A 24,373-nucleotide genomic window follows, 5' to 3' on the forward strand; every position below is an offset into this window, starting at 1 on the left:
CTAGTGCAGTGGAAGCATTCTGCTAATCTGTTTGAACTTTTCATTGGACAGTGCTCTTTCCAATCATGCTTTCACTTCATCTCTCAATATTTCTGTACTGGGCATCAGAGAACACGGAGAAAAAGACAAAGTCCATTTTTGCCATGAAATTGGTTTCATCTTTTTTTGAATCCTTACTGTTTGGATTTGACTTGCATTCAGTATGGCAGGATATTGTGTTTATCCTTTTGTAGATTTAATCTGTTTTCAGTTCACATTGCACATACAGTATATACAGGTCTAGTAATTTACATGAATATTTTTTCTACTTGTGGTGTTGGCCACAAAAATTCTTTGAAAACTAGATTTCTATTAGATGGATGATTTCTAGCAATTGATGCTATATGGTAACAGACTGATCAGTGCATCATATTCATATTCTTAAGTGTGCTTTTAGAACAAGCCCATGTGTGAAGCCAATTTTTTTTCTAACCAGAGGCAGGTTAATCATTTTATACTGTGCATTCCTCAGTGCAACAGAATCCTTACTGTGTGCCAATTGAGAGTCAGGATGGTGCAATTATTTTTAATCTTACATCCATGATGTGCTGCTGTTTTACTGAATAACACTGTAAGTTAATTTTCTACTGTTATTTCTTTACTGATAGTGTAATCTAGTAGTTAATAACCAAGCACTGAAAAGCTTATCAAACGGAATCTTCAAAAGAAAATGTCATGCTAAATGCCAAATACATCAGCAGATATTAAAACTGCATGGAGGTGATTAGTATTGTAAGATCAACAGGTGGCTGAGGCAGATCACAGTTTGAAAATACACTTAAACAGTTTTTTAAAGGGACAGAAGAGTAGCTGAGATCCTGTAGTGCTGGGAGGTCTCTCTAAGGTGCTGAAGAAAAGAAGGCAAATAAAAATCTTACTTCTGTACTGAGTTTTTTTTTTCTTTTAGAATTGAGACTAAATCTTTGTACCAGAAAATTGCCTGTCTTACCCTTGAATGTCAAGGATTATGTTCATCATTTTTTGTGCAAGGTGGGGGAGGGAGGGTTTACATATGGAAATTTCTTTTCTGAGCACAACTGCTGCAAAGTTGGACCATCTTTTGATATTTATAGCTTGCTGGAGTGTGAAGGTTCATGAATATTCTCTAGTAATAAATGTACATATTTGAATTCCTCAGTTCTGCAGAGGTGTCAGCTTTCATTCATATGGGAAAGTAAGTCATTCAACCCCTACTGATTTTATTTCAGCAGGTGGTCATATTTTTTATCAAATGCAGGAAATCCAGAGGAGACTTTTTATGAGATAGTGTCGTTTAGACATTTGGCATATTTGGCAGTTACTTGAATATTTTATTATAATTTGTATAAAATTAAAAGGAACATGCTTTATTTTTATTTCATGATTTGAAATGTAGCTAATAAATTTGATCTCAACTATATGGTTTCTTTGTTAGTATTGGCTGATAAAGTTTATAACTGAATTTCTAAGGACATTTGGACACACATTTATTTTTTTTAGCATTCTGTCTGCTTCTTAAGAGGGAAGGGAGTAAAAAAAGCCCCTTTCCCTGCCATAGCAGAGTAAGGCCAACTATCTCCCAACTTGAGAGATCAAAAGATGCTTTCAAATGAAGTGGCCTTCCTGGAAGGAACACCTGGGGAAAAAATAACCAGAACCATCAGCAGCTGGGCACAGTGAATAATGTAAAAATGGAAGTGGACATGCTAAATTTCAATAAGGTCATCAGATCTATTCCGTAGTGAAAATAAAAATAAGGTCAATTAGAAATAAATTCTGCTTCAGCTGTAACAATAAACCATACTTTTTGTTATAATAACTAAACGTGCCTTATTTTTTTTCAGTGGACACTTACCAGCTAAGGATGACAAAGATAAATTGGGGAAGCATTGTCTTTTATCAGAGGAAGTAGTTTCATGAATGTTCTTTTTCTTAATTCCATTCTTATATAGTTGTGCTGAGACATACCATCTGGACCATGGAATTCCAAGAGTACTCATAAAGCTTCATTAGAGGTCTTGCTTCACTGTAAGAAATCCCCTATAAAACTTATAGTATTCTGACTTGAGTTCCCACTGTCTCACACAACATGCTGAGTGCTGTAAAAGCTATTTCAGTAATGTTCCCCCAATGAACCATACCTTCCTTCTCTCCTTCTGGATGATCTGGATCATTTGCACGACAGCTAGGGGGTCTTTTGGTTCTCTCCTATCTCAACTTAGTATTCTTCTCTTTAGCTGGTTTCCATTTGTTTTCCACTTCTTTACAGTAACATAACATCACTTATTTTATCTTTCATTTTTCCCCTCATACTTGACTTGTTTTTTGCAGGTTAAATGTGATCAGTATTGGCCAAGCAGAGGAACAGAAACATATGGATTGATTCAAGTCACATTGCTGGACACCGTAGAATTGGCAACATACTGTGTTAGAACATTTGCCCTTTATAAGGTATGTTTGTGTTATGTAAGCATTGAGTATCCTTTAATAGAACAAGAGTGTTATCTAAGTTTTGGCAGTATCACAAGCAAGTGTTCAAATTTCTGTATAAAGAGAATTAAAAGTCTTTACACTGATGTTCAAAATGTTGATTTACATAAAGAATGCAATTCAACAGCAAAATTCCTTGAAATAAACTCTTACTTAACAGATGTCCTTAGGGTCAAGAAAATTTCATAAAATTCTTGCTGTTTTAAACCAACTTTACACATATGGAGCATTTCCACCATTAAATCTAAAACACTGTTGTAAAAAAATTCTACACATTATTTTTTGTTCTCCTCTTGACAATCACAGTACATAGCTTCTTTTTCTCCTGTCGTCTTTCCCCCTCAAAAAAAATTAGACAAGCTTCTTTACCTTTTTCTTATATTAAACTTTCTTATATAAAATCATTTTTCATATCTAACTTAACTATAGACAAAAATACTGAATATTAATGCCATGCTTGCGCTAATTCTCATCAAATATTTAATGACTGTGATTAAAAAAAGGTGGATAAAAATAACAGTTTTAGACTAACAATAAATTTGTTTTGCTTGATTTCATGATGATTGCATTCTGGTGTACTGTTTTGGCACTAAAAATAATTTACACTAAGGTTCTTATGTGTTAGAATGGATCGAGTGAGAAGAGAGAAGTTAGACAATTCCAGTTCACTGCATGGCCAGATCATGGCGTTCCAGAACATCCAACACCATTCCTAGCTTTCTTACGACGAGTTAAAACTTGTAATCCTCCTGATGCTGGACCAATGGTCGTACACTGCAGGTAAGAACAGCTTTTGCATCAATAACATTGCCAGATATTATGAAGCTCTCATAAGCCAGCATTTCACAATTTAATATTCTAAATATTTTGATGAATTGCATTTTATATATTTTTCTCCTGTTGCCTGGTAAATTTATTCATTACATATACAAGCCAGAATTGCAGAACAAAAGCAGAGATGAAGCATGAACCTAGGTGGGATGTCATCCATGCATGCACACTTTAGGAATCACTTAGAAACTTCGAGTAATTTTTTACTCTATTTGACGGATTGTGATCTTCTCCTAGAAGTCATCTAATGTATGTTTTCTCTGAAATATATGTATCAGGGTATAGAGGTATAGAGTCCACTCAGGCAAAACCTTTTAGATTTCTGACAAAAGTGATAAGATTACAGGAATGGCATAAGCATATGCAAGTATGCCAACATCCTGAAGCAGATATTGCTTGCTGCAGCATCTTTAGATTTAAAAGATTTGTGATATGATATATGATATGATATATGATTCCAAAAACATTTTTTTCCAAGAAAAAGGTGTTTATTCCAAGCTTTGATTTTTCAAAGACTATTTCCAGGCAACATATTTTTAATTAGATAACTTCCATAGCAGATAAGGAGAATTCTTTAGATACAATATAGTTTGATTACAGCAAAACATCTGGTAAAATATTCTTGACATTATTTTTAAGAATGAGCTAGATGGCATAAGGTAGAAATATAGTTGAATGAAAAAAGAATTTATTACCAAGAGTTAATATTGTGAAAATAGGATGTTTTCAAACATCCTTCATCCTCTTACCTTCAAAGAGAAGTCTGAGGAAAAATGATAGCTTTCTTCAAATAACAAGAGGACTATCACACAATAGTTGATAGTTGAGACCAATCTTTTAGCATCCTAAAATGCTGCACTTAGAGTAAGAAGGAAGATCCCATTTATAATTGGAGAAATACTATTGATTCCCCTAATGAAATGCTCAGGGCAATCACTTATCTAAAAAAATAGTAGGATCCTATTATTGGATAATTAATTTCATTAATAAACGAACAAGAACACTAAATAACCACCAAGCAAGCCATACAACCAACAAACATTTGCAATTTTAAGGAACATAGTAGGAACCCTGAGTACCAGGATTAATATCACACAAAAAATCATTTGAAACTTATGGATATGATTTTGATGAATGGGAGAAAAATGTTTCTGACATATTTACAAAAGTAAGAATGAAGAGTTACATATGATATAGTGGGTCAGTATTGAATGAATTGATTTCGTCATTGGCTCCCAAGCAAACTAAAACTCTAAAGGATATGTGAATGGCCTACTATAATCTGTCTCCTTAAAATAGTTGATTGTGTGGCTCCAATCCAAAGAGTTAGTCATTCTCCAATTCCATTTAAATCAATGGAATTGGTTGGTCGTGATTATCTTCTCCCATAGAGTACAGTGGGTTTTAAGACATAACAAATTTTCTAATGATTGTGACCCATCACAAATTACAATGCCAAACCAAGAGTACAAAAGCAAAAGCAGCTGCAATCTGGCAATTGTCATATGGCCATTTCTACAGGAAACCAAAATTTTAAAACAATGGCATTAATTGCAGAACCCAGTATAATTGCATTTAAATGATTATGTTCTTCTTTGCTTACATCTGATCCAGGCATCTTCTCTTGGCTGCTCAAATGTGCTGATGAAGAGGCTGGAGCAAGTCCCAGTGAGGAACATTTAGATATTTTTAGCTCCAGAAAAATAAAGGAAATAAGCCGGCTATATTAGAGGGATGTCCAACAAGCAGAATCCCAAGGGGGTGAAGATTAATAAAAGGAAGCATATTTCAAGTAGAGTAGTGCTCACTAGTATAATCACATTGAGGAGACATAATGATAGTTGTGAGCACTGATTGTTCTAATGAGCAGTCCGATATCAAAAATGGAGACATGCTCTTCTCAGTGTCAATTCATGAGCAACATATGTGAGAAGCTGCTATTGGATGCATGCCCTCTTTATGGGTTTCCAAACTGTGAAAATGATGCTGGCCAAAATAGATGCTTTTATATTTACAGAGAATTTTAATGTTGCCAAAAAAAGTACTTGAGCGTTCAGGTATTATTACTATCAACCAAACAGCTTTAATTACAAATTATTCTATAAATTTTGGCATTTCCAGTTAGTATAAGAACCATTTCCTCAGATTCTCAAATCTAAAAAAATAAAAGTTATATCTTTTTAAAACAATGGTCACAATACAGGGGCCCAAAGGTGCCAAGCTAAAATGCTACCTTGAAATGGCATTTGCACAATCCCAACATTGCAAGATTTTATTTAAAACAGAAATATTAAAAAAATTCCTGAAAGCAGTACAATTAAAAGTAGTAAAACTAGAGAAATGTTGGTGTTCTGATAGGAATTAATTTAGAAAGCATGACATGAGATTGCTCAAGGATAAGATTGCTGGAATTTGCCATTTTGATCTTATTTTTTGTGTAAAAATCATTGTTGATACCTTCTTAATAACAAGTTAATATCTACAATTCAGCTTTGTCTTCTCATACTTGTGCTGATTCTAAATGTTTGCTCATTCTTAACACTATTCTTAACTTTTAGCATTTCTATAATGTTTCTCATTAGCTTTCCTTGATATCACATCTCTCCATCCTCATGTTTCCGTCCTATATGTTTCTTCATATCCTACTTTCTGTTATTGTCATTTTTTATCATGATACTCTTTTCTATTAAGGATTTTTTTTGGCGTCTGCTCATTTCATTTAATATTTATATTTTAATATTTCTTAACTTTAAATAATTGATTCAATTTTTTCCTTCTTATTTTTCAACCCTTTTAAATGTGCTTCTCATGCATTTCACCTTGTTCGTTTGTCCTATTTGTGCTTTTTCCGCTTTATTATTTCTTTACTGTAGAATACCTTGATGCAGGCTACAAAGGAATTTAGATGATCAAGAAACTTTATTTTTGTTGTTATTGTTCAGTGGGAGTGAAATATTTTATGTATAATTTCTTCCATATTTGAATATATGGGCATGATTGTGTTCCTGTTCAAAAATAGCAAAATTGATACCAAGAGCAATGTCAGCAGGCAAGGGAATGGTTCACATGGTTAGGATGCTGGGTTGACAATCTGCATGCTTGCATTCAAAATCTGATTGCTTCTGCATAGCAGGGTAAGTGCATGTCACTCGCTCCAGGTCTCACCAATCCAACAGTTCAAAAGCGGGTAACGGCGAGTAGATAGATGGGTACCACTTCACTGGGAAGCTTAATGGGGACATGAAAGGAGACCCTAACTAGGCATCCTCCAAATTGTTATGACCTAGGCTTACTGAGTCATTACAAGACACAATTAATCCCAAACAAACCTACTTTATTGTAACAGCTGGGAATGAATGTAATTCTCAGCTGAGTCCCAATTAGTTGCAAAACAAGTCCTTTAGAAGAAGGCTTTCAGGATAATCACCAACCTTATCTTCTTTGACACCCTGCCAAAGGCCTTACTTGGCAAAGCCCCACAAAGTTCAGAAACAAACAAGAGACGCTGACTAGAAACAGAGTTAGCAACGTTGCTTTCCTGCAAAAGGCCCCAAGTGCCTTTGTTTCTCTTTTAAGCCTTATGGGAGGGGCCAATCATCTCCTGGCCTTACTCCTGAGTCGTCCCTTTTGCTTTAGCTGCTCTTGCCTTCTGGCAGCTCTGCGCATGCGTGCACTAGGAACAGGCTCCTCCTGTTCCTCTGCCTCTCTGCTGTCCAACTCTGGGGACTCAGGAGTCCGTGCATCACTCCCAAATGGCCCTGGCCCCATCTCTGCCTCCAACACAGAGCCCGCGTCCAGATATTCCCCAGACTCCAGGACTGGCCCATTGTCCTCCTCAGCCTCCTCACTGTCTGACTCCGCTCCCAGCTCCGCAGGCTGCTGGCAGACCACAACACAAATAACGGTGACATCACCAGCTACTCCCTTCAACCTGGAAGCACTTCAGTACTCCCAATCGACAGTGATAGTATTAGGGACAAATTCAGCATTTTGAGAAATAAAATAATAATAATAAAGTAAAAAAAAAAAAGACATTACCAATGAGGATTCAACCTAGTCATTGACTATGGAATATGATTGTATTATGGAAGAGAAGAGGAAGAATTAGATAACTGGGATAGGAAGATAATGAAATTAAATAGATTTGAGCCCCACAATGGAGTATGCATTTTGTTGCAGATCCTATTTATTTTTCTTCATTCTAAAAATTTCAACTGCACAAATTTCTTCGTTTTGAAATATTAAAATCATTTTACAAAATACTGATCCAATACAAACATCTGTATATCTTTTCTGACATACTGCATTTTCTATAGTCTTCATATACTGTCATAACATGAACAACGTACCCTGCAATTCAATCTGTGCTTACCAAGAAGTAAATCTCGCCATTTATGTCTACAAAATATTTAGAATCACCATTAATACTCTGTCCTTTTTTTTTTTTTTTTTTTTTTTTTGATAATTTAGGAATGTTACTGAAGGATGAAATATATAAAAGAATATGGCTTTCAGTCTTACTATAATGGAACTATTTTACAACCTGAATGGCTTCCTGGTGTTTTCGGATCACTTTTCCCAAAATTCTCAGCCTGCACACACTGGTCCCTGAGAACATTACTATGTTTTGTAATTCTACCACATGCAGAAAGCATGTTGAGGAAGGCTGCACTACAATTTCTGTTTCATCAGATATGCAAATGGTTGAGGGTATATCTTTCAATAACACTTGCAAGCTACTCAGTAGAAATTGAATTTGCCTAATTACTATTCAGAAGATCCCTCAGGTTTTCTTGATGGTGAGATCTGTAGCCTAAACTTATTCAGAAAAAAAATTAATTGGTTTCTTGCTTGTTTGTTTGCTCAGTAAGAGACTAAATCAAACAAGTTGCTGAATTTTAAAGCGAAGAGAGTCCAGAATGTTATGGCTTAATGTCACATATTTGTTGAGATCGGTGTGGAATAGTTTTCAGTATAAATTAGTAGAGCAGTTTCTCCTTGTGCATCATATACTGGCAATAGCTAAGTACTAGGATGGGGGCTGGGTTGTTGCTATTAATATCATGCTTTCTGAGACACAGGTTAAATGGCCAATAATTCCATTGGATTGCAACACAGTGATATGCTTTTGGGTCGTTCTAATAATCCTGTATACCTTTGAAAACTATCAGAGTTAAAACAGTTTTCCCATTTTTGTCCCTCCAAGCTGCAAACCCCTTTCTGAGCGCATTAGGAGTCTGAATGATCAATTCAACGAAGGACCTTTATCCTGTCCTCTTCCCTTTTCCATAAAGTGCCTACACATCTGCATCCATAGAAGAATTCCCTTCCTGGATTTGTTTTTACAGATCTTTGATTTCCTCTCATCTTTCTTTTTGTTGTGCTCTATGTCTCCAGCAATTATGTTGTATTGCTCAATGTGTGACTGATTGGTTGCTTGGCCAACAGTATAGTACTTGAAGAAAGGGGCTTTATGTTCCCAGACAAAGGAAGTCATGATTATCCTTCCTAATGCATTTTGAAGCTGCCTTGCATTTCAAAAAGACTGTCTAGGCTAGGGCAAGCATTTCTCAATCTCAACTACTTTAAGATATGTGGACTTCTATTCCAAGAATTGCCCATCCAACCAGCATGCTCTAGTCCCAATACCCAAGCTTCTTTCTATCAAGAAGGAAGGTCTGAATTTGGAATGTAATCATGCTTGGCTGAACACACTTACAATCTCTGTGGACTTGGGTTCCCTACCTAATCAGGAACCCACATTGGGAAGGATTCACAAACCCTTGAGAAACAGTAGTCCATTCAGCCAACCATGGGTAGATGTCATTGTTTCCAACTGCACTGACACAGAGCATCCAATAACATGTTCTTGTGCCTCTCCATCTTCCTACTTTGTATACTTTTTTCTGACGCCTGAAGACTTTGCTGTTTGCATGTGATACATATACTTTCTGATTTCTGGAAAATGGAATGGAAAAGGTAGAGGACTCTGGCTTGAAGAGGAGTTTCCTTCTAAGCATAATTTTCTCCTCATTATTTTTCTGTGAATCAATATAAATTTAGTGAGCTTAGTAAATACTGTGTTAAATTCCAACCCTGACTATTCTTAACCTAACAGAAACACCCCTCTTTAACATAACTGTATCAATGATCTTCATTTCCAGACATTTATCATGTCCTATGAGACCTGTAATTTCCATTGACCTGCACTGTGGTTTGGTTCATTATTTGATCGGCATTCTCAATGAATCACTTTATTCACATGTATTTAGTTAATTTTATTCCTCCCTATGTTTATATATACTCTATAAGGAAAAGGAAGCCTGACTGCTCACAGCTGAGTCTAGTAAAAGAGCAATTATTTTCTATCAGAGCCAACAGCTGTCTATAATGGAATCTGAATTAGAATTATGAGCAAAGAAAAGAATCTAGCCATCTGCAGGAAATGTGAAAATATTTTTATAATCCTAGTAGCTGAGATCTGGACAAGGGTATCCATGAGATTTCCCAGCTGTAACTCAGTGAATTCTCAAATAGCCACAGACACAAAGGATATCAGAATATATATATATATATAGTGTGTTCTGTCTCAAGCCATGCACTCACAAACACAGGCAGGTTATCTCATGTGGACATCCTTTGCCCCTCCCACAACCTTTTGATTTAGAATAGCCCTTCCAGGGAATAAGATTTAAATATCTCCTGCTGCATCTAAAATCTCGAATAATTCCACCTCATATTGCTGTTTCCCATCCACCAAAATCAGTTGGGTATGAAAAGGCATATTACAAGGGACAGAGCAGTTTCTCTTGAACAAGCAGTGACCAGTGAAATTGGATTATCTTCTCTGAAGCAGCAATTACAGACAGCAGCCCATTGGGGTTTCCAACAAACTGTGGAAAAGAATATAGTGGACAATAACACCAAACCTCCCACTGCATTCTTGGCACCCTCTTGCCAACACATGTTTATAGGCAACCTTGATAACATCTAACTCTTCCTTTAAGAGGAGCGGGGCATTCTTGGCTGTGCCTGGCTATGCCAATTGGTCTGGGACCCCGATATGGGCCTGTCATACTGAAAATGAGATAAGTCCATCTTCCTCCCTTCCTTGCCTTCCTTGTTAATTCTTAAGTCAGTTTTATTGTTAATATTTATTGTTTTAATGTTATATCTTGTTGCTTTTATTGGTTGTAACAGCCTAGAGTTGCCTACAGGAAAGATGAGCAGCATATATGTTAAATTGATTGATTGATTGATTGATTGATTGATTGATTGATTGATTGATTCTGTCTGATAGGCTCTAGATCCAGATGGATCTTGACAGATTTAAACACTGGACCCTATCTAACGAAATGAAATTCAGTGTAGAGAAAAGTAAAGTCTTACACTTAGGTAAGAAAAACCAAAAGCACACATATAAACTGGGGGAAACCAGGCTTAATAGCAGTAACTGTGAAAGGGATCTTGGAGTCTTAGTGGACAATCAGCTAAATATGAGCCAGCAGTGTGCAGTGGCAGTGTGCAGCTTAAAAAGCCAATGCAATTAACAGAGGGATACAATCAAGATCAAATGAGGTACTAACACCACTCTATAAAGTTTCACTAAGACCACACCTAGAGTACTGCACCCAGTTTTGGTCACCACACTATAAAAAGACCCCTGATGTTGCCTTTTATCTGGGATCTGGACACTGGGTTTTAAATTGATGATACAGGCACTGTCCAATGAGCAGGTGTTTCTTCTTCTCCCAAAACATCAGCAAAATCTGTATACTTTCCTAGCAAGAGACGAGGTTCAGGCAACAATTAGAAAAGGAAAGGAGTGGGATGCCTTCAAATGGTGCTATTGAGAGGGGAAAGAAATTGTCCCTTGTTCCCCCCAGACAGCTATAACCAGTTTATGCCTGGGACATTCAAAAAAGCTGTTATTTTTGAGTAACAAGATCATTTATTTTCAAGTGCAGAAGAGTCACAAATAGGACTGACTTGAAGTGATTGCCTGTCAGTTGTCTCAGCTAGCAGAGTTTTCTCTAATAAGTGTGTGGGCAATTCAAACTGGTATAGTGTAATTTCATCTATGAAACTAACTGTTACATCAGAGTCTGTGTTCTGTTTCTATGTTTGAGGGATGCACAAGGTAGGAGGGATAATAAAATGCACTTGCCATTGTTGGTCATCCCTAATTGTCTATGGGCCCACATCCTGGAAAGGGAATCTGAAGTTTCACCAAAGTCAAGCCATGGCTAAGTGTTCTAGAAGTTATTTATAGAAAGAGCCCAAATATTCTTCTTTCTTTCTCTACTGCCAACAAGGATCTCTTTATTTTATTTGCTTAGTTTCCATAATATTGGACCCTGAGGAAGTCATAGGATATGGGTAGGGGCAAAGAAAATCTATAAAGCTTCTTCTCCCAATTATTTTCTCCATGTCTCAACTCCCCTAATCACCCATCCATTTACACACAATGCTAAACAGTTATTTCAAATTCTGTGGTGTGACTTGTCTTACTTATTCATCCTTCAGTTCATTGTAAGTCCTTCCCAAAATTGGTTATTTAGGATAAGATTATTCCAGTGCATATCTCTGCCACACAACTGGATTTTTTAAATATATTGCTGAAGCTTAATATACTGCTGTAGCTTATCTTGGCCTCCATGGTGCTAGAAGAGTACAAGATAATTTGTGGAGGTTGTTGGGGTTTAGTTGAATTGCAGTTGGGGCAGTTTGTCCTGTGAGTTATTTTGGATCAAAGTCCAAAGTGACAGGAAGAACAGAACAGCAGCAGAGTGGATAATGAAGGTCACCTTGAAAAACTGCCACAAAGAGTGTTGGAGCTGGCAGCAGGGCCAGATTACACGAGGAACCAATTATTTCCCAAAAATTTTGCCCATTCCATCGGACACGGTAGGCATACTTCAGATCCCCTCTATTAATCTTATGGGACTGAGGAAGGTGTGCCTTCTGTAATACTTTTCCTATGAAACAACCTTCCCTTGATATATAGAGGGCCCAACACTTTTAGCATTCCAAGAGGTTGTTAAAACCTTTTCTCCCAGGCCAGGGTGTTAGCAGACCCCAAAATGTGAGCTTTTGTGAATATTGTTTTGTGCTTTTCTTTTGATTAGGTTGTTTTGAATATATTTGGTTATTTTTTTTTAAAAAAATTATAAACTGGACATAGCAATCCGCTATGCATTTACTAATTTGATGATTTACATTTGTCACCTTATAAGCTTCCTGATTTGCTGTTTGTCTCCAGTCCAATCATCAAAAGCAACTTTAAAAATCTTTATTATAACCCAGCAATACATCATTGCCTTCAGTAAGTGATATGGTCAAGTTGTTGCCCTTTCTTTCAGGAATTAAGAATAAATGAAATCTTGCTCAGATTTAAAATCTTAAAAAATTCTCAGCCTGTCATGCTTTAGAGTGGAATTGATCATTTCTCCTTCCCAATAAGTCTTCTCTGGTAGACCTCCAAGAAAACTAGGTGTGGAGCTAATTGTGGACTCACTCCCAGTTCAGGTAAACCTTATCCCATGAACCTAGCTGTTTCATGGGAAGGTTTGCTATTTGCCTATCCACCTGTTGTTGATGCTGTGATGATCCCTTGTTAACTTGTTCTGAAAACAGCTAAGTATCTTGAGGATCTATTATCATATTCCAGGTCTAGAAGATAAGATACAATACCTCTCTGGTGAGAGAGTAGTCAACAAGTGACTACTACATTCCAGGAATGCTCTTTACTGTTATAGAGTACACAATTTTGAAAGCCTGGGAGAATTTATACCTAACAAAATTAAGCCAGGGTTCTTTCTTATTTCTTAGGTGTGAGTAATCTTTTCTGAAATTTTCCCTTTAGCTAGTTATTCGTTCATTCCATATTCATTACCAAGGCCAGATCTACATCCCTTTGCAAGGGTTCATAAATGTAGCTACCAACTTTGTCTTGTCCACTGATCCCAGCTTTCTTATTTGTTCATATGCATGCATGTAGTTCTTAGAACATGAAGTATACTTAGGATATATAAAAAAAGTATACAGAGTGCATTCACATATATATTTAGTGTGGTTCTGTTGTTTCATGGTTTTTGCCACTAAAGGTATTTCAAGAAATCAGAAAGCCCTAACGAGGCGCTAGTGAGTGAAGCAATCTTCTGTGCTTTGCCTGCTCCCTCCAACTCTCAGCTGTGAAGTTTTTTTTCAGCCCTAATGAGGCACTAGCGAGTGAAGCGATCTCTGTGGTTTGCCTGCTTTTCTCATTGCTTCTCTCTCCAAAGATCAGTTGTGCTTTAGAAGCTGTTTTTTATCCCTAAATGGGATAAAAACCAGCAAACTAATGTGCCGAAGCTGACCAGACTAAGGACGCTAGCCAGATAAATACCTGGTAGGCAGATTTTTTCCCCCTATTTTTCCCCCAAAAAACTAAGCTGCGTCTTATACTCCGGTGCATCTTATACTCCAAAAAATACGGTACTCTCACTGCTGGAACATTTCTCTTTAATTCTAGGTTGCTTATCTCTTTGCTTAGTTTCCAACTGTTGTTTCTTGTCTTGCCTTTCGGTGAGAATCCTCAACTTACAACAGCAATTGGGACCAGAATTGCTGTCATTAAGGGACATAGTCATAAAGCAAAATACAAGATTGTGTCACTTAGTGATGGCAGTTCTACATTCCCAGTTGCCATTAAGCGAAGACTGTAAATCGTTAAGCCAAGGGCCTACAGCTTCTGACTTTTCATTGGCTTCTCTATTTATTTTGCCTGTGGAAAGCTGGCAAGGAAAGTTGGAAAACATGACTGTGGCTCAGTACAATATCATAATTGTAAGCTGAGTAGCTGGATCACAATCACATGACCCCAGGGACATGGCAATGGCTGTGAATTCTGAGTACCAGTTGTGTGTTCTCTCGTTCAGCACCATCATAACTTTGGACAATGTCTGAATTGTGATGGGACCTGAGCACTACCTGTATATGTCAGTCCATCACAAAGATTTTTCATCCCCGCTGCTACCTATAATTTCTAAAAAAATAATTCAGATCTACTATAAACTCCTGTTGTGCATGCATAAGAATAAAAAGTCATCTTAATAAATGCAAAAGTGTAGTTTAAAGGATCATTGTTCAGTTTGATCACATGCATGTAAGCAAGTAAAATAACATTATAAAGGACTAATTATTTAGTATTGTCTTATTCAGGTATTTTGATTCTTAGTTTCTAATTTCACTATGTTCTAATTAGCTATGCAAAGTCTTTTGCTTCTAAACCTGAACAATACCTTTCCTTTTTACTCTCTTTTAAATCTGTAAATAGCTACTAATGATAATCAATTACTTAGAGAAGATTGTGCCTCTGTGCTGCTCAATTCCTTTGTAGATTAGAACTGAAGTTTAGAATGCATGAAAATTACCATCTTCTCCATAAGATACAGCTTTCTTAAGTGATTTTATAACCATTTTATTTATGATTTTGTTAAATGTTATCATGAAAACAGGATTATTTTGTTTCTTGCACATTAAGCCAGTGACTTTTCCAGTGTTCCACATTCCAAACTATAAGGAAAATTTTTAAAATGACAACTCATGAAAACAAGATTTCTCACTCTCTCACACACATAGATAGACCATTTTACAAAGCCTTTCAATTTAACCCATTTTTCCAGCTTAAAACCTAAGAGAAATGCCCTTCTATTCACACAAACACACATGCCATCTTTCTAAAAGAGTAGCTGCTGTGGCTCATGCTGCTTGTTTAATTTAATTATTTACATGTATATATCAGACTTTTTTGGCCACCCATTTCACAAAAAGTGGCTGGGCGGTGTACAACAAGAATATAAACCAATAAACATATTAAGAAGCAATCATTAAAAAGATAAAAAATAACAAGGCATATAGAACATTAGATATTAATTGGGGCACCCTCAAGATCTCAATAGTCCCCTGAGATCCCCAGGCCTGATAACCTAGCTAGGTCTTGAAGGTCTTCCAGAGAATAAGGAGGGATGGAGATAACCTTTGAGGTGTTGAAAATGTCGCATAAAGTGGGCACCACCACCATTTTTCACAGCAGCACTGCCTGTAATTAGGAACTGCCAAGTGTAGTTCCCAGACAGATAGGACCTGCAACATGCCAGATCTGACAGGACAGGCAATTATAATCAGATGAGATAGTCTTCAAATAATCTGGTTTTATGCCATGAAAGACTTGAAAAGTCAAAAACAGGCCAATTCTACAGAAATTGGCCTTGGAAGCAAACTGGAAACCAATCAGCTCAGAGGTATAACCCATGTAGTTCTAGAAACACATATAAGTGCCCGTGTTGTCACATTTTTTATCAGCTAAAGTTTCAAGGGTAACTCCCTATATAGAGTGCATTAGAGTAATCCAGTCAGGAGTTGACTATGAGTGACCATGAGTGGCTGTGAGCAGAGTCCTCTGATCTAGGAATGGGGGCAACATCAGCTATGCAAAATCCTTCCTAGCCACAACAGGTGGCAGTCAAAGAGCAAGAGTTGTGAGTCTGAGAGGATCCCCAGATTACACACTGGGTTTATCTGGGACAGTGCAATCCTATCCATCCCCAAAGATAGTGTAGGCCTAGAACCGGCAGGCCACAAATCCCAGAGTCACTCAATCTTGCCAGGGTTTATCTGGGTTTATTTGAAAATTGTTCCCAATTCAGATGCTCACCCTTCAGACACTGGGATAGGATGCTGGTAGTACTGCTTAATTCACCAAGAGCAGAGATATAATAGTGGGTATTGTCAGTATATTTACTCCATAGTAATGGATTAGCTCCTCTAGCAATAAAGTATTCTTCACTATGTTATAGTATAATATTAAATAATTTATGTTATTCTCATAGATTATGTTGATTAGATCAATTGAGAAACTTTCAAAATGTAACATTGGTCAGGCATCCTTAAAATCAGATCAAATACATAGAAGTGTTGCTCCATCAATCAATTAGACCTTATTCCCTTAAAGACTTGGAACCCCCGAGAAAAAAAGCAATAATAAGGGTAATCTAAGTCAACTGTATGTGAATATTATGAGCTGGGGAGAGCTCTGCTGAAAGTCTTGTAAGTATACATGGCAGTGATGGAACCTGCTGTGTAGGTGCTTACATTTGGTAGTAGGTACAATTATTTCCTCTGAATGTTTAGTATACAATTAGAGTGCAAGTATTAGCATTCCTTTCTGAAGATATTATGAAAAGCAGTAATTAAAGCACATGGTCAACCCTAACTGGTACCTCTCAGAGTCACCTGGAACCACAAGATGGATGGCAAATAAATTTAATAATAATAATTTGTTCTAATATGAATAATGCTTCTGCTGCTGCTTTATCCAATTTAATTTATAGTGTAGAAATATTCTGTCATTTAATATGTATTTTGTACTGCTATAATGACAGCAGTGCAACTTATTCGTCGTATTATTTAGTTGTAGTTATGCTACATTTAGTGTAGCATAAAATAAACAAGAAACAACTCATCATTTCATCTCAGTTCATTCTATTTTGGCCTTTTCTCTATTAAGAGTACGGTTTCTTTAGCTTTTTGTCAGAGGATATTCAGTTTCACACTCCATTGCTTTCACTTGAACCCTTTCTTTTTCATCAATATCATGAAAGGAATAATGCTTTTATTTCACTTATTGGAAGAATAATTATATTAAAAATTATATTGTGCTCTGATTTTATAATAGCAAAATCCATACAAATATTTGTAATAAAGACACACCAGTAGAAGCAAACTATGGCGAGCTTATCCCTTTGTTTGTTATTGAAAGTATTACAGATTTATTTACAAACATTCATTACCTTTCTATTGAATAGCACATCAGTGTGTACAACATAAAACAGATCTAAAGTTGTTCCATAGCAGACACAAGCGAACATAAATCCATTGATTTCATTCAGGTAAATGAAAATCCATGCAAAACCTTTTTTAAAAAAGATTTTGCTCCTAATACATTGCAGTAAAAAAAAAAAAAAATGCTCCTAGCCAACTGCTAGTGTCACAAATGTCTTAATTGCTTGTGCCTGTCTACCAGTGGTGGAATTCAAATTTTTTTACTACCGGTTCTGTGGGCGTGGCTTGGTGGGCGTGGTGTGGCTTGTTGGGCATGGCAGGGGAAGGATACTGCAAAATCTCCATTCCCAGCCCACTCCAGGGGAAGGATACTGCAAGATCTCCATTCCCACCCCCACTCGGGCCAGCCAGAGGTGGTATTTGCCGGTTCTCCGAACTACTCAAAATTTCTGCTACCGGTTCTCCAGAATCTGTTGAATAGCACCCCTACTGTCTATCAGAGAAAAGGTGGAATCAGTCTATGGTGGTTGGTGAGTGGTATGACATTGATTCTTCTCTATGGATTAACTCTCCTGTCTTTATTCTTTCAGTGTTTATAGTTTGTTAGCTAAGCAGGTACAGATCTGGTCTAGGTAAGGCTGGAGAGATACCTGGGTATTCCCCCAGTACGGTCATTTCATTGATGGAAGTTGCACAAGCAATGCGTACTGTCTCTTGAATATGAGACAGACAGTTTAACAATTGTGTGCCCTTCCCAAAGAATAGTACAAGAACTCTTTAAGAAACAAAGAAGACACAATGTTGGAAGCTTGTCAGAGGGAGATCCAACCAGAAAATAAGGAGGACTTTCCTGACAAGGAGAACAATTAATGGAACAGTTGTGTAGGCTCCATTGCTGGAGGCTTTCAAGAAAAGATGTATTCAGGATCATATAAGGACTCCTGCCTTCAGGACTCTTCCAGCCCTATGATTCTATCAGTTCAATGCATTTCACAGCCAGGTTGCTTTCATAGTGATCCTCTTGTTATCTTAAACTGAAAAAGTATGCTAGTTAATACCGCTAACTAGCCCTAAAAAGAAGAGCTAATTCAGGATCTCCATTTGAATATACCCTCCATTTGCTTGGCTGCATATTTGTTTTGCTTTGTTTTGCTTTGTTTTGCTTTGTTTTTTCACATTTTAAAATCGCAATAATCTCTGTTGCGCTGAACTGTTTTGGCAGTACCGTTTAATTAGTCCTATAAACATTTTCATAAATCCAATACCTTTTTATCAGTTTCTTTCTCTTTTATTTTTTGTCACAGTTGCTTTATGTACTTACACCTCATAAATGCCAGAGTCAGTGTATTCAAAACTGCAATATTCAATCAAATTATCCCTTGATATATGTCAAAAATGTTCTAAATGGTTTTGGCCCATATTTTAATATCTTTGCTCTTCCAGATAAATGGTCTGTGAAATCTAGTAATTACAATGACTTCCCTTGCCAGATCACTGAAGTATCAGAGAAGGGTCGGCATTATAACGACAACAAATTAATCAGAAAAGTCCATCTCCAAGCACATTCTCACAATGGCTTCAATATGGAATGGCCCCCAAATGTCTCTTAATGTTCTTTTTCTGCATACTGTTGTTCTATTTCATCATGGGATATTAAACATATTTCAGCTCATAGGACAGGCTCAGATGTGTTTGCAGATATTGAAAACAAATGTTGGAACTGGATGAGTGATAATATTGAAGCAATAACTATGTCCTAGTAGGCATACTTGTTTAATGGTTTGCATAGGGTTTTTTTGGTACAAACTTCGCAATTTCTATTCCTAACATAAATTGAAGGATTTTCCCCCCTCACTGTTGAAGTTTGGAAACAATTTTGTGTCAGTGAAGTAAATTAAGGGAAGCATTACATAAAGTAAAATTAATGACCAAAATACCATATTGTAAAGTTCCTTTTGTTTGAATAAAAAGGAATAGAAGTCAGCAGCAACATGCATTGCCGTAATCCTGAGCTATTTCCAAAAGTGATAAAATGTGCATTATAAGGGACAGAATGAAAATTTTTGTGATTCATAGAACTTTTAATTAGACAATGAAGAATTCTGAGAAATGCAAAATGTCTCCAACAAAAGTTAACTTAACAAATTGCATAGTTTCACAAGCTACTACTTCTATTTCTTTTTTTAAAAATCCATATAAATAACTCCTAGTTATAAATGAACAAGAAAAAAATGGGCCGCTACAGAGAGAATTATTTTTCTAAATGTTGTTACTTGGTTCCTGACTGCATTAGTATAAATAATCCAAATTGGAAGAAATTGTGGTTGTTTTCCATGGAAAATATAGCAGTTGTTAAATACCCTTAACAGTGTAATCCGTATCTTTTAAAAAGATTGGCCATGGATTATTTTCTTCCAAAGTTTTCAAACATAAATGCCAGAAACTTAGTTGCTTTGGATTTTTTCTTATTGCTTTTGAAGATTTTTGTTTAAATCTTTCTCTTTAATACTTGGCAAGCAGGACAAGAAAAAAGCGAGATAACAAAGAGATTTCTTATCAGCTGTCCTGCTCCTGTTAGCTTTTTGGTTGCCTGCTATAGAAATGGGAAGAAGGAGGAGAATTGACTGTTTTGTCATTATTATCATGCAAGAATCTCTGTTCCTAAAGATGAACTTCCCTTTTCTATATTACAGAGAACAAATCCTTCAGTTTGTTCCTTTAAATCATGCATACCCTGTCAGAGCTGGTAGATGGAAAATAAATAACTTAAGAAGCTAGATGAATGAAAGCTAACTGAAAAGGGGTTTCTGTGCTTAGAAATTTTATTTGAATCCACACAAAAAGAGAAAGATGGCTAATTAATCCACACATTTAATTGAGTAATTATTGTTTGATGCCACTTCTGATGAAATCTAAGCACTTAGAACATTTTTTATAGTTTGGAATGACTTCAATAATAAGTAATTAATTGAAATTGATTGTGTTGGATTTCTAGCTTCTAGAAATGAGTCATGGATATTTATATTTATATTTAACATTTTTTTTTATCCTACCTTCATTACTTTAAGCAACACAATGCAGCAAACATACATAATACACCTTCCTCCTATTTTCTCCACATTGATAACCTGTGAGTTTGGACTGAGAGAGAGAGTGAGTGACTGGCCAGATGGGTGAAGTCATCCATCTGGCTTCCATGCTTAAGGTCTCACAGTCTCCTTTAACTGCTATATCCAACTTCATCTATATAAAAGAATCTATACTATATTCATTTAGTTCATTTAGTGACTGCTCGAAGTGACAACATCACGGAAAAGAATGACTTATGGCCGTTTTTCATACTTACAACCAGGGATGAAATGCTACCGGTTCGGACCGGTTCGGTCGAACCAGTAGCGATGGCGGCGGGTGGTTCGGAGAACTGGTAGCGATGGCAGTGCAAGGCTCCACCCACCCACCTGGTCGTCGTTACTTCCTGGTTTTAACCAGGAAAAATTGGCATGGCAACTGCTTCCCTGTGATGAGATTGTATTACAATTTCATTCATCTGATAATTCAAATGAATATTAAAATCTTGTGTTCTGTTCAGGGCATGTGCCTAAAGATATGAGAAAAAGGAATTGATTTCAGGATGGAGCTGGTCTGTGTTTACAGACAATTGCTCCATCCCTGGTCTGGACCATCTGCCTAGCAGCCTCCCCACCACTCCTCCTGTCTCCAAACTCCGACATAGTATTGGGAAGAGAGTAGAGGTAGTCCTCATTTAATTACCACAATTGAAACTGGCAATTCATTCGTTAAGCAAAGCAGTTCCTAAGAGCAATCACAACTGTGCTTCTATTCTTACTTTAGCTTTGCTTTATCAACTTGCAAAAGTCATAAAGGCAAGCATTGGTCATATAAAGTGCCTGAGTGGCGCAGGAGCCTGAGTGGCGCAGCAGATTAATGCTACTGTTAAAGGTAGTATTTAGCATTTAGCTTCCAGCTGCCTGCAATTACTGCGAGTTCAGTTCTCACCAGGCTCAAGACTGACTCAGCCTTCCATCCTTTCTAAGATAGGTAAAATGAGGACCCGGTTTGTGGGGGCAATAAGCTGACTTTGTATAAAATATACAAAAGTATGAAGGCTATTGCTTAACGCCTTGTAAGCCGCCCTGAGTCTCCGGAGAAGGGCGGCATATAAATCAAAATTTAAATTTAAAAATTTAAAAATTTAAAAAAGTTCATTATTCATCCCTGTTGTAACTGTAAATGGTTGCTAAATGAGGCAGCGGCTAAACAAGGACTACCTGTACTAGTTGCATTTCAATGAGGACTTTATTGGGGTTCATGATCATGGGAAGTACAGTCAAGAATCCTGGATACGTTTTTTTTTCCCCAGATAGAATTCAGGGACAATATCACAATTGTGTGCACAATTCCAGGCCTTCATGCAAATGCCTGATCAGGTCAGGGAAGAACAAGCATCTTATCATGAGAAACTCTTTTCCAGATTTCTGAAGTAATCTGGAACCAGAATCTTAAATTCCAGCTTCTGCTCCTGAACTGCCTTGCTGGTGTTGCTGGTTCTGTTGATGGTTGTCATGACAATATGACAAGATATACCATGAATTGAAATATTCTCAGTCTTTATGTGCCTTTTCTGAGTTGGCTTCTTTCTTTCTTTCTTTCTTTTTATTCCAGCGCTGGAGTTGGCAGGACCGGCTGTTTCATTGTAATAGATGCCATGCTAGAGAGAATAAAACATGAAAAGACTGTAGATATTTATGGCCATGTAACTCTAATGAGAGCCCAGAGAAATTACATGGTTCAAACAGAGGACCAATACATCTTTATCCATGATGCACTGCTTGAAGCAGTGACTTGTGGAAATACCGAAGTGCCAGCCAGAAACCTGTATGCATATATTCAGAAGCTGACACAGATAGAAACAGGAGAGAATGTCACAGGAATGGAATTGGAATTTAAGGTATTTTGTCTCCACATTTTTTCATGATACATTCTGCATTAGGGAAAATCAACAGCAAACTGTTCTAGGATTAATGCAGCTGCTTTTATAGATTTAACCAGAAGATCTGATTTGTATCTGGTGGAATGCCATACAGAGGCTATTCTAATATGTGTTTATTAAAAAAAATGGTGCCCCATTTTTTTATTATTATCAAAAGCAATCCCAAAGTCTTCTTTGTCTCTTGCAGCGGCTAGCCAGCTCTAAAGCTCATACTTCAAGATTTATCAGTGCCAATCTTCCATGTAATAAATTTAAAAACCGCCTTGTTAATATTATGCCATATGAATCCACAAGGATATGTTTGCAACCTATCAGAGGAGTAGAAGGCTCTGATTATATCAATGCCAGTTTTATCGATGGATACAGGTACTGAACCAGTTTTTGTGATGTAAAAAAGTACTAGTTACATATGTTGTAGTGGTCATAAATATAATTTGCCATTATGCCAAGTGTCATTTTAGCTCTTTTCAGATTCTTATGGTAATCAGTCCAGCACTACAGTTCCTGCCCCTAACTTTCCCCTAATCGCTAACCACATTGCTATTGTTTGTTTTGCTAGCTCATGTCTCTTTCTCAGAGTCATAGCATAACATATGGATTTACCTGTAATTATAAATTTAAATAACAATCTACAGAAGTTTCATTTAACTCAGATCCCAATTCCAGAATTTCTCCTGTAAAACAGAAAGCAAATGACTTGAGGATAAATTCATTAGAGGGTCACCTAAGATATTATGTAACTATTGAGTATAAGGATCAAATGTTGTTTGTAATAAAGGCCTGTCGCAGAAAACCACTGTCCCCCTTTGTCTTAGCCATCTTAAAAATATAAATTAGCCTGTTCCATTTTCATCTTTGTGATTTGACTTCAGAACTTTTGCTATAGTTCTTGAATCACTGAAAGAGTTAACAAAGAATTGCTTTGGAGCTATAAGTCATTGGCTCAATAGAGTGTGTGACAGTCAGCCTTCAGTGTAAAAATGGAACTGTACCACTAAGTGTTTCCTAAGTGCTTTTTTGTGACACACAAAATTGAGCTATTAGAGTTGCATTAAATTTTAAATAAGATAAAGGCATAAATCACAATATTAAGAGAACAATTTCCTAGACAAACTTCCTAAAATAAAATAGCTCTATGGTTGGATTAAATAACATTTAATATGTTTTAATATTCTTACCGTTAATAATTTACAGCCATATGTTTGTTAGAATGATGTTTCAGTAGAATGTTTATATGCAGCAAGAGAGCCTGCTGTCTTTTGATTGATAAATATTATTTTTTTGCATTTTACATTTAGGCAGCAAAAAGCCTATGTAGCTACACAGGGACCTTTGGCAGAAACAACAGAAGATTTCTGGAGAATGCTTTGGGAGCACAATTCAACCATTGTAGTCATGCTTACTAAGCTACGAGAAATGGGCAGAGTAAGTTTTTATGTATTTTTTTACATTCTAGAAAAAGAATGTCAGAAATTACGTTAATATAGGAAGAACAAGCAATTCTCCCAGCTACTTCTATTTGGATCTATTTGTATTAATGTAGTTGGTAATTAGAAGAAGCGTGGTGGCGTAATGGTTAGAATGCAGTATTGTCAGGCTAATTCTGCCGACTGCCAAGAGTTCAATTCTGACCAGCTCAAGGTTGACTCAGCCTTCCAGCCTTCTTTCTGAGGTCGATAAAATGAGGACCTAGATTATTGGGGGCAATATGCTGATTTTGTGAACTGCTTAGAGAGAGCTGTAAAGCATTATGGAGTGGTATATAAGTCTAAATGCTATTTCTACTGCTAATTATCACTAAGCAAAATGAAAAGCAAACTGTTAACCCCTTTTGCACCTGAGCAGAGACAATGTTGGATTTGTTTACAGGTAGAATTTGGCAGCCACTCTGTGTGTATGTGTGTGTGTTTGTGTGAGTGAGTGTGTATGTATGTACGTACGTACATACATACACACCATTGGTGAAATCCAATTTTTTTTTTACTACTGGTTCTGTGGGTATAGCTTGGTGGGCGTGGCAGGAGAAGGATACTGCAAAATCTCCATTCCCAATACACTCCATAGGAAGAATACTACAAAATCCCCATTCCCTCCCCACTAATGGGGAAAGGATATTGCAAAATCTCCATTCCCACCCCACTCTGGGGCCAGCCAGAGGTGGTATTTGCCGGTTCTCCAAACTACTCAAAATTTCTGCTA

At 36.7% G+C, this 24,373-nt stretch overlaps 1 protein-coding gene across 1 annotated transcript in view; it reads left to right on the forward strand.

Annotated features, from left to right (window-relative positions):
* The window catches only part of PTPRD (protein tyrosine phosphatase receptor type D), a 280,660-nt gene that overhangs the window by 238,889 nt on the left and 17,398 nt on the right, over window positions 1-24,373 (forward strand). Inside the window, exons 29-33 of the mRNA XM_070935556.1 lie at window positions 2,350-2,469; window positions 3,134-3,288; window positions 21,847-22,132; window positions 22,362-22,540; window positions 23,473-23,599. Of these exons, the coding sequence (XP_070791657.1) occupies window positions 2,350-2,469; window positions 3,134-3,288; window positions 21,847-22,132; window positions 22,362-22,540; window positions 23,473-23,599 (867 nt within the window). The remainder of the gene's footprint in view (window positions 1-2,349; window positions 2,470-3,133; window positions 3,289-21,846; window positions 22,133-22,361; window positions 22,541-23,472; window positions 23,600-24,373) is intronic.

The sequence above is a fragment of the Pituophis catenifer genome, unplaced genomic scaffold (genome assembly GCF_029215685.1).
Source record: "Pituophis catenifer annectens isolate HBS135680 unplaced genomic scaffold, rPitCat1.0.hap2 SCAF_2, whole genome shotgun sequence".
Taxonomy (NCBI): Eukaryota; Metazoa; Chordata; class Lepidosauria; order Squamata; family Colubridae; genus Pituophis; species Pituophis catenifer.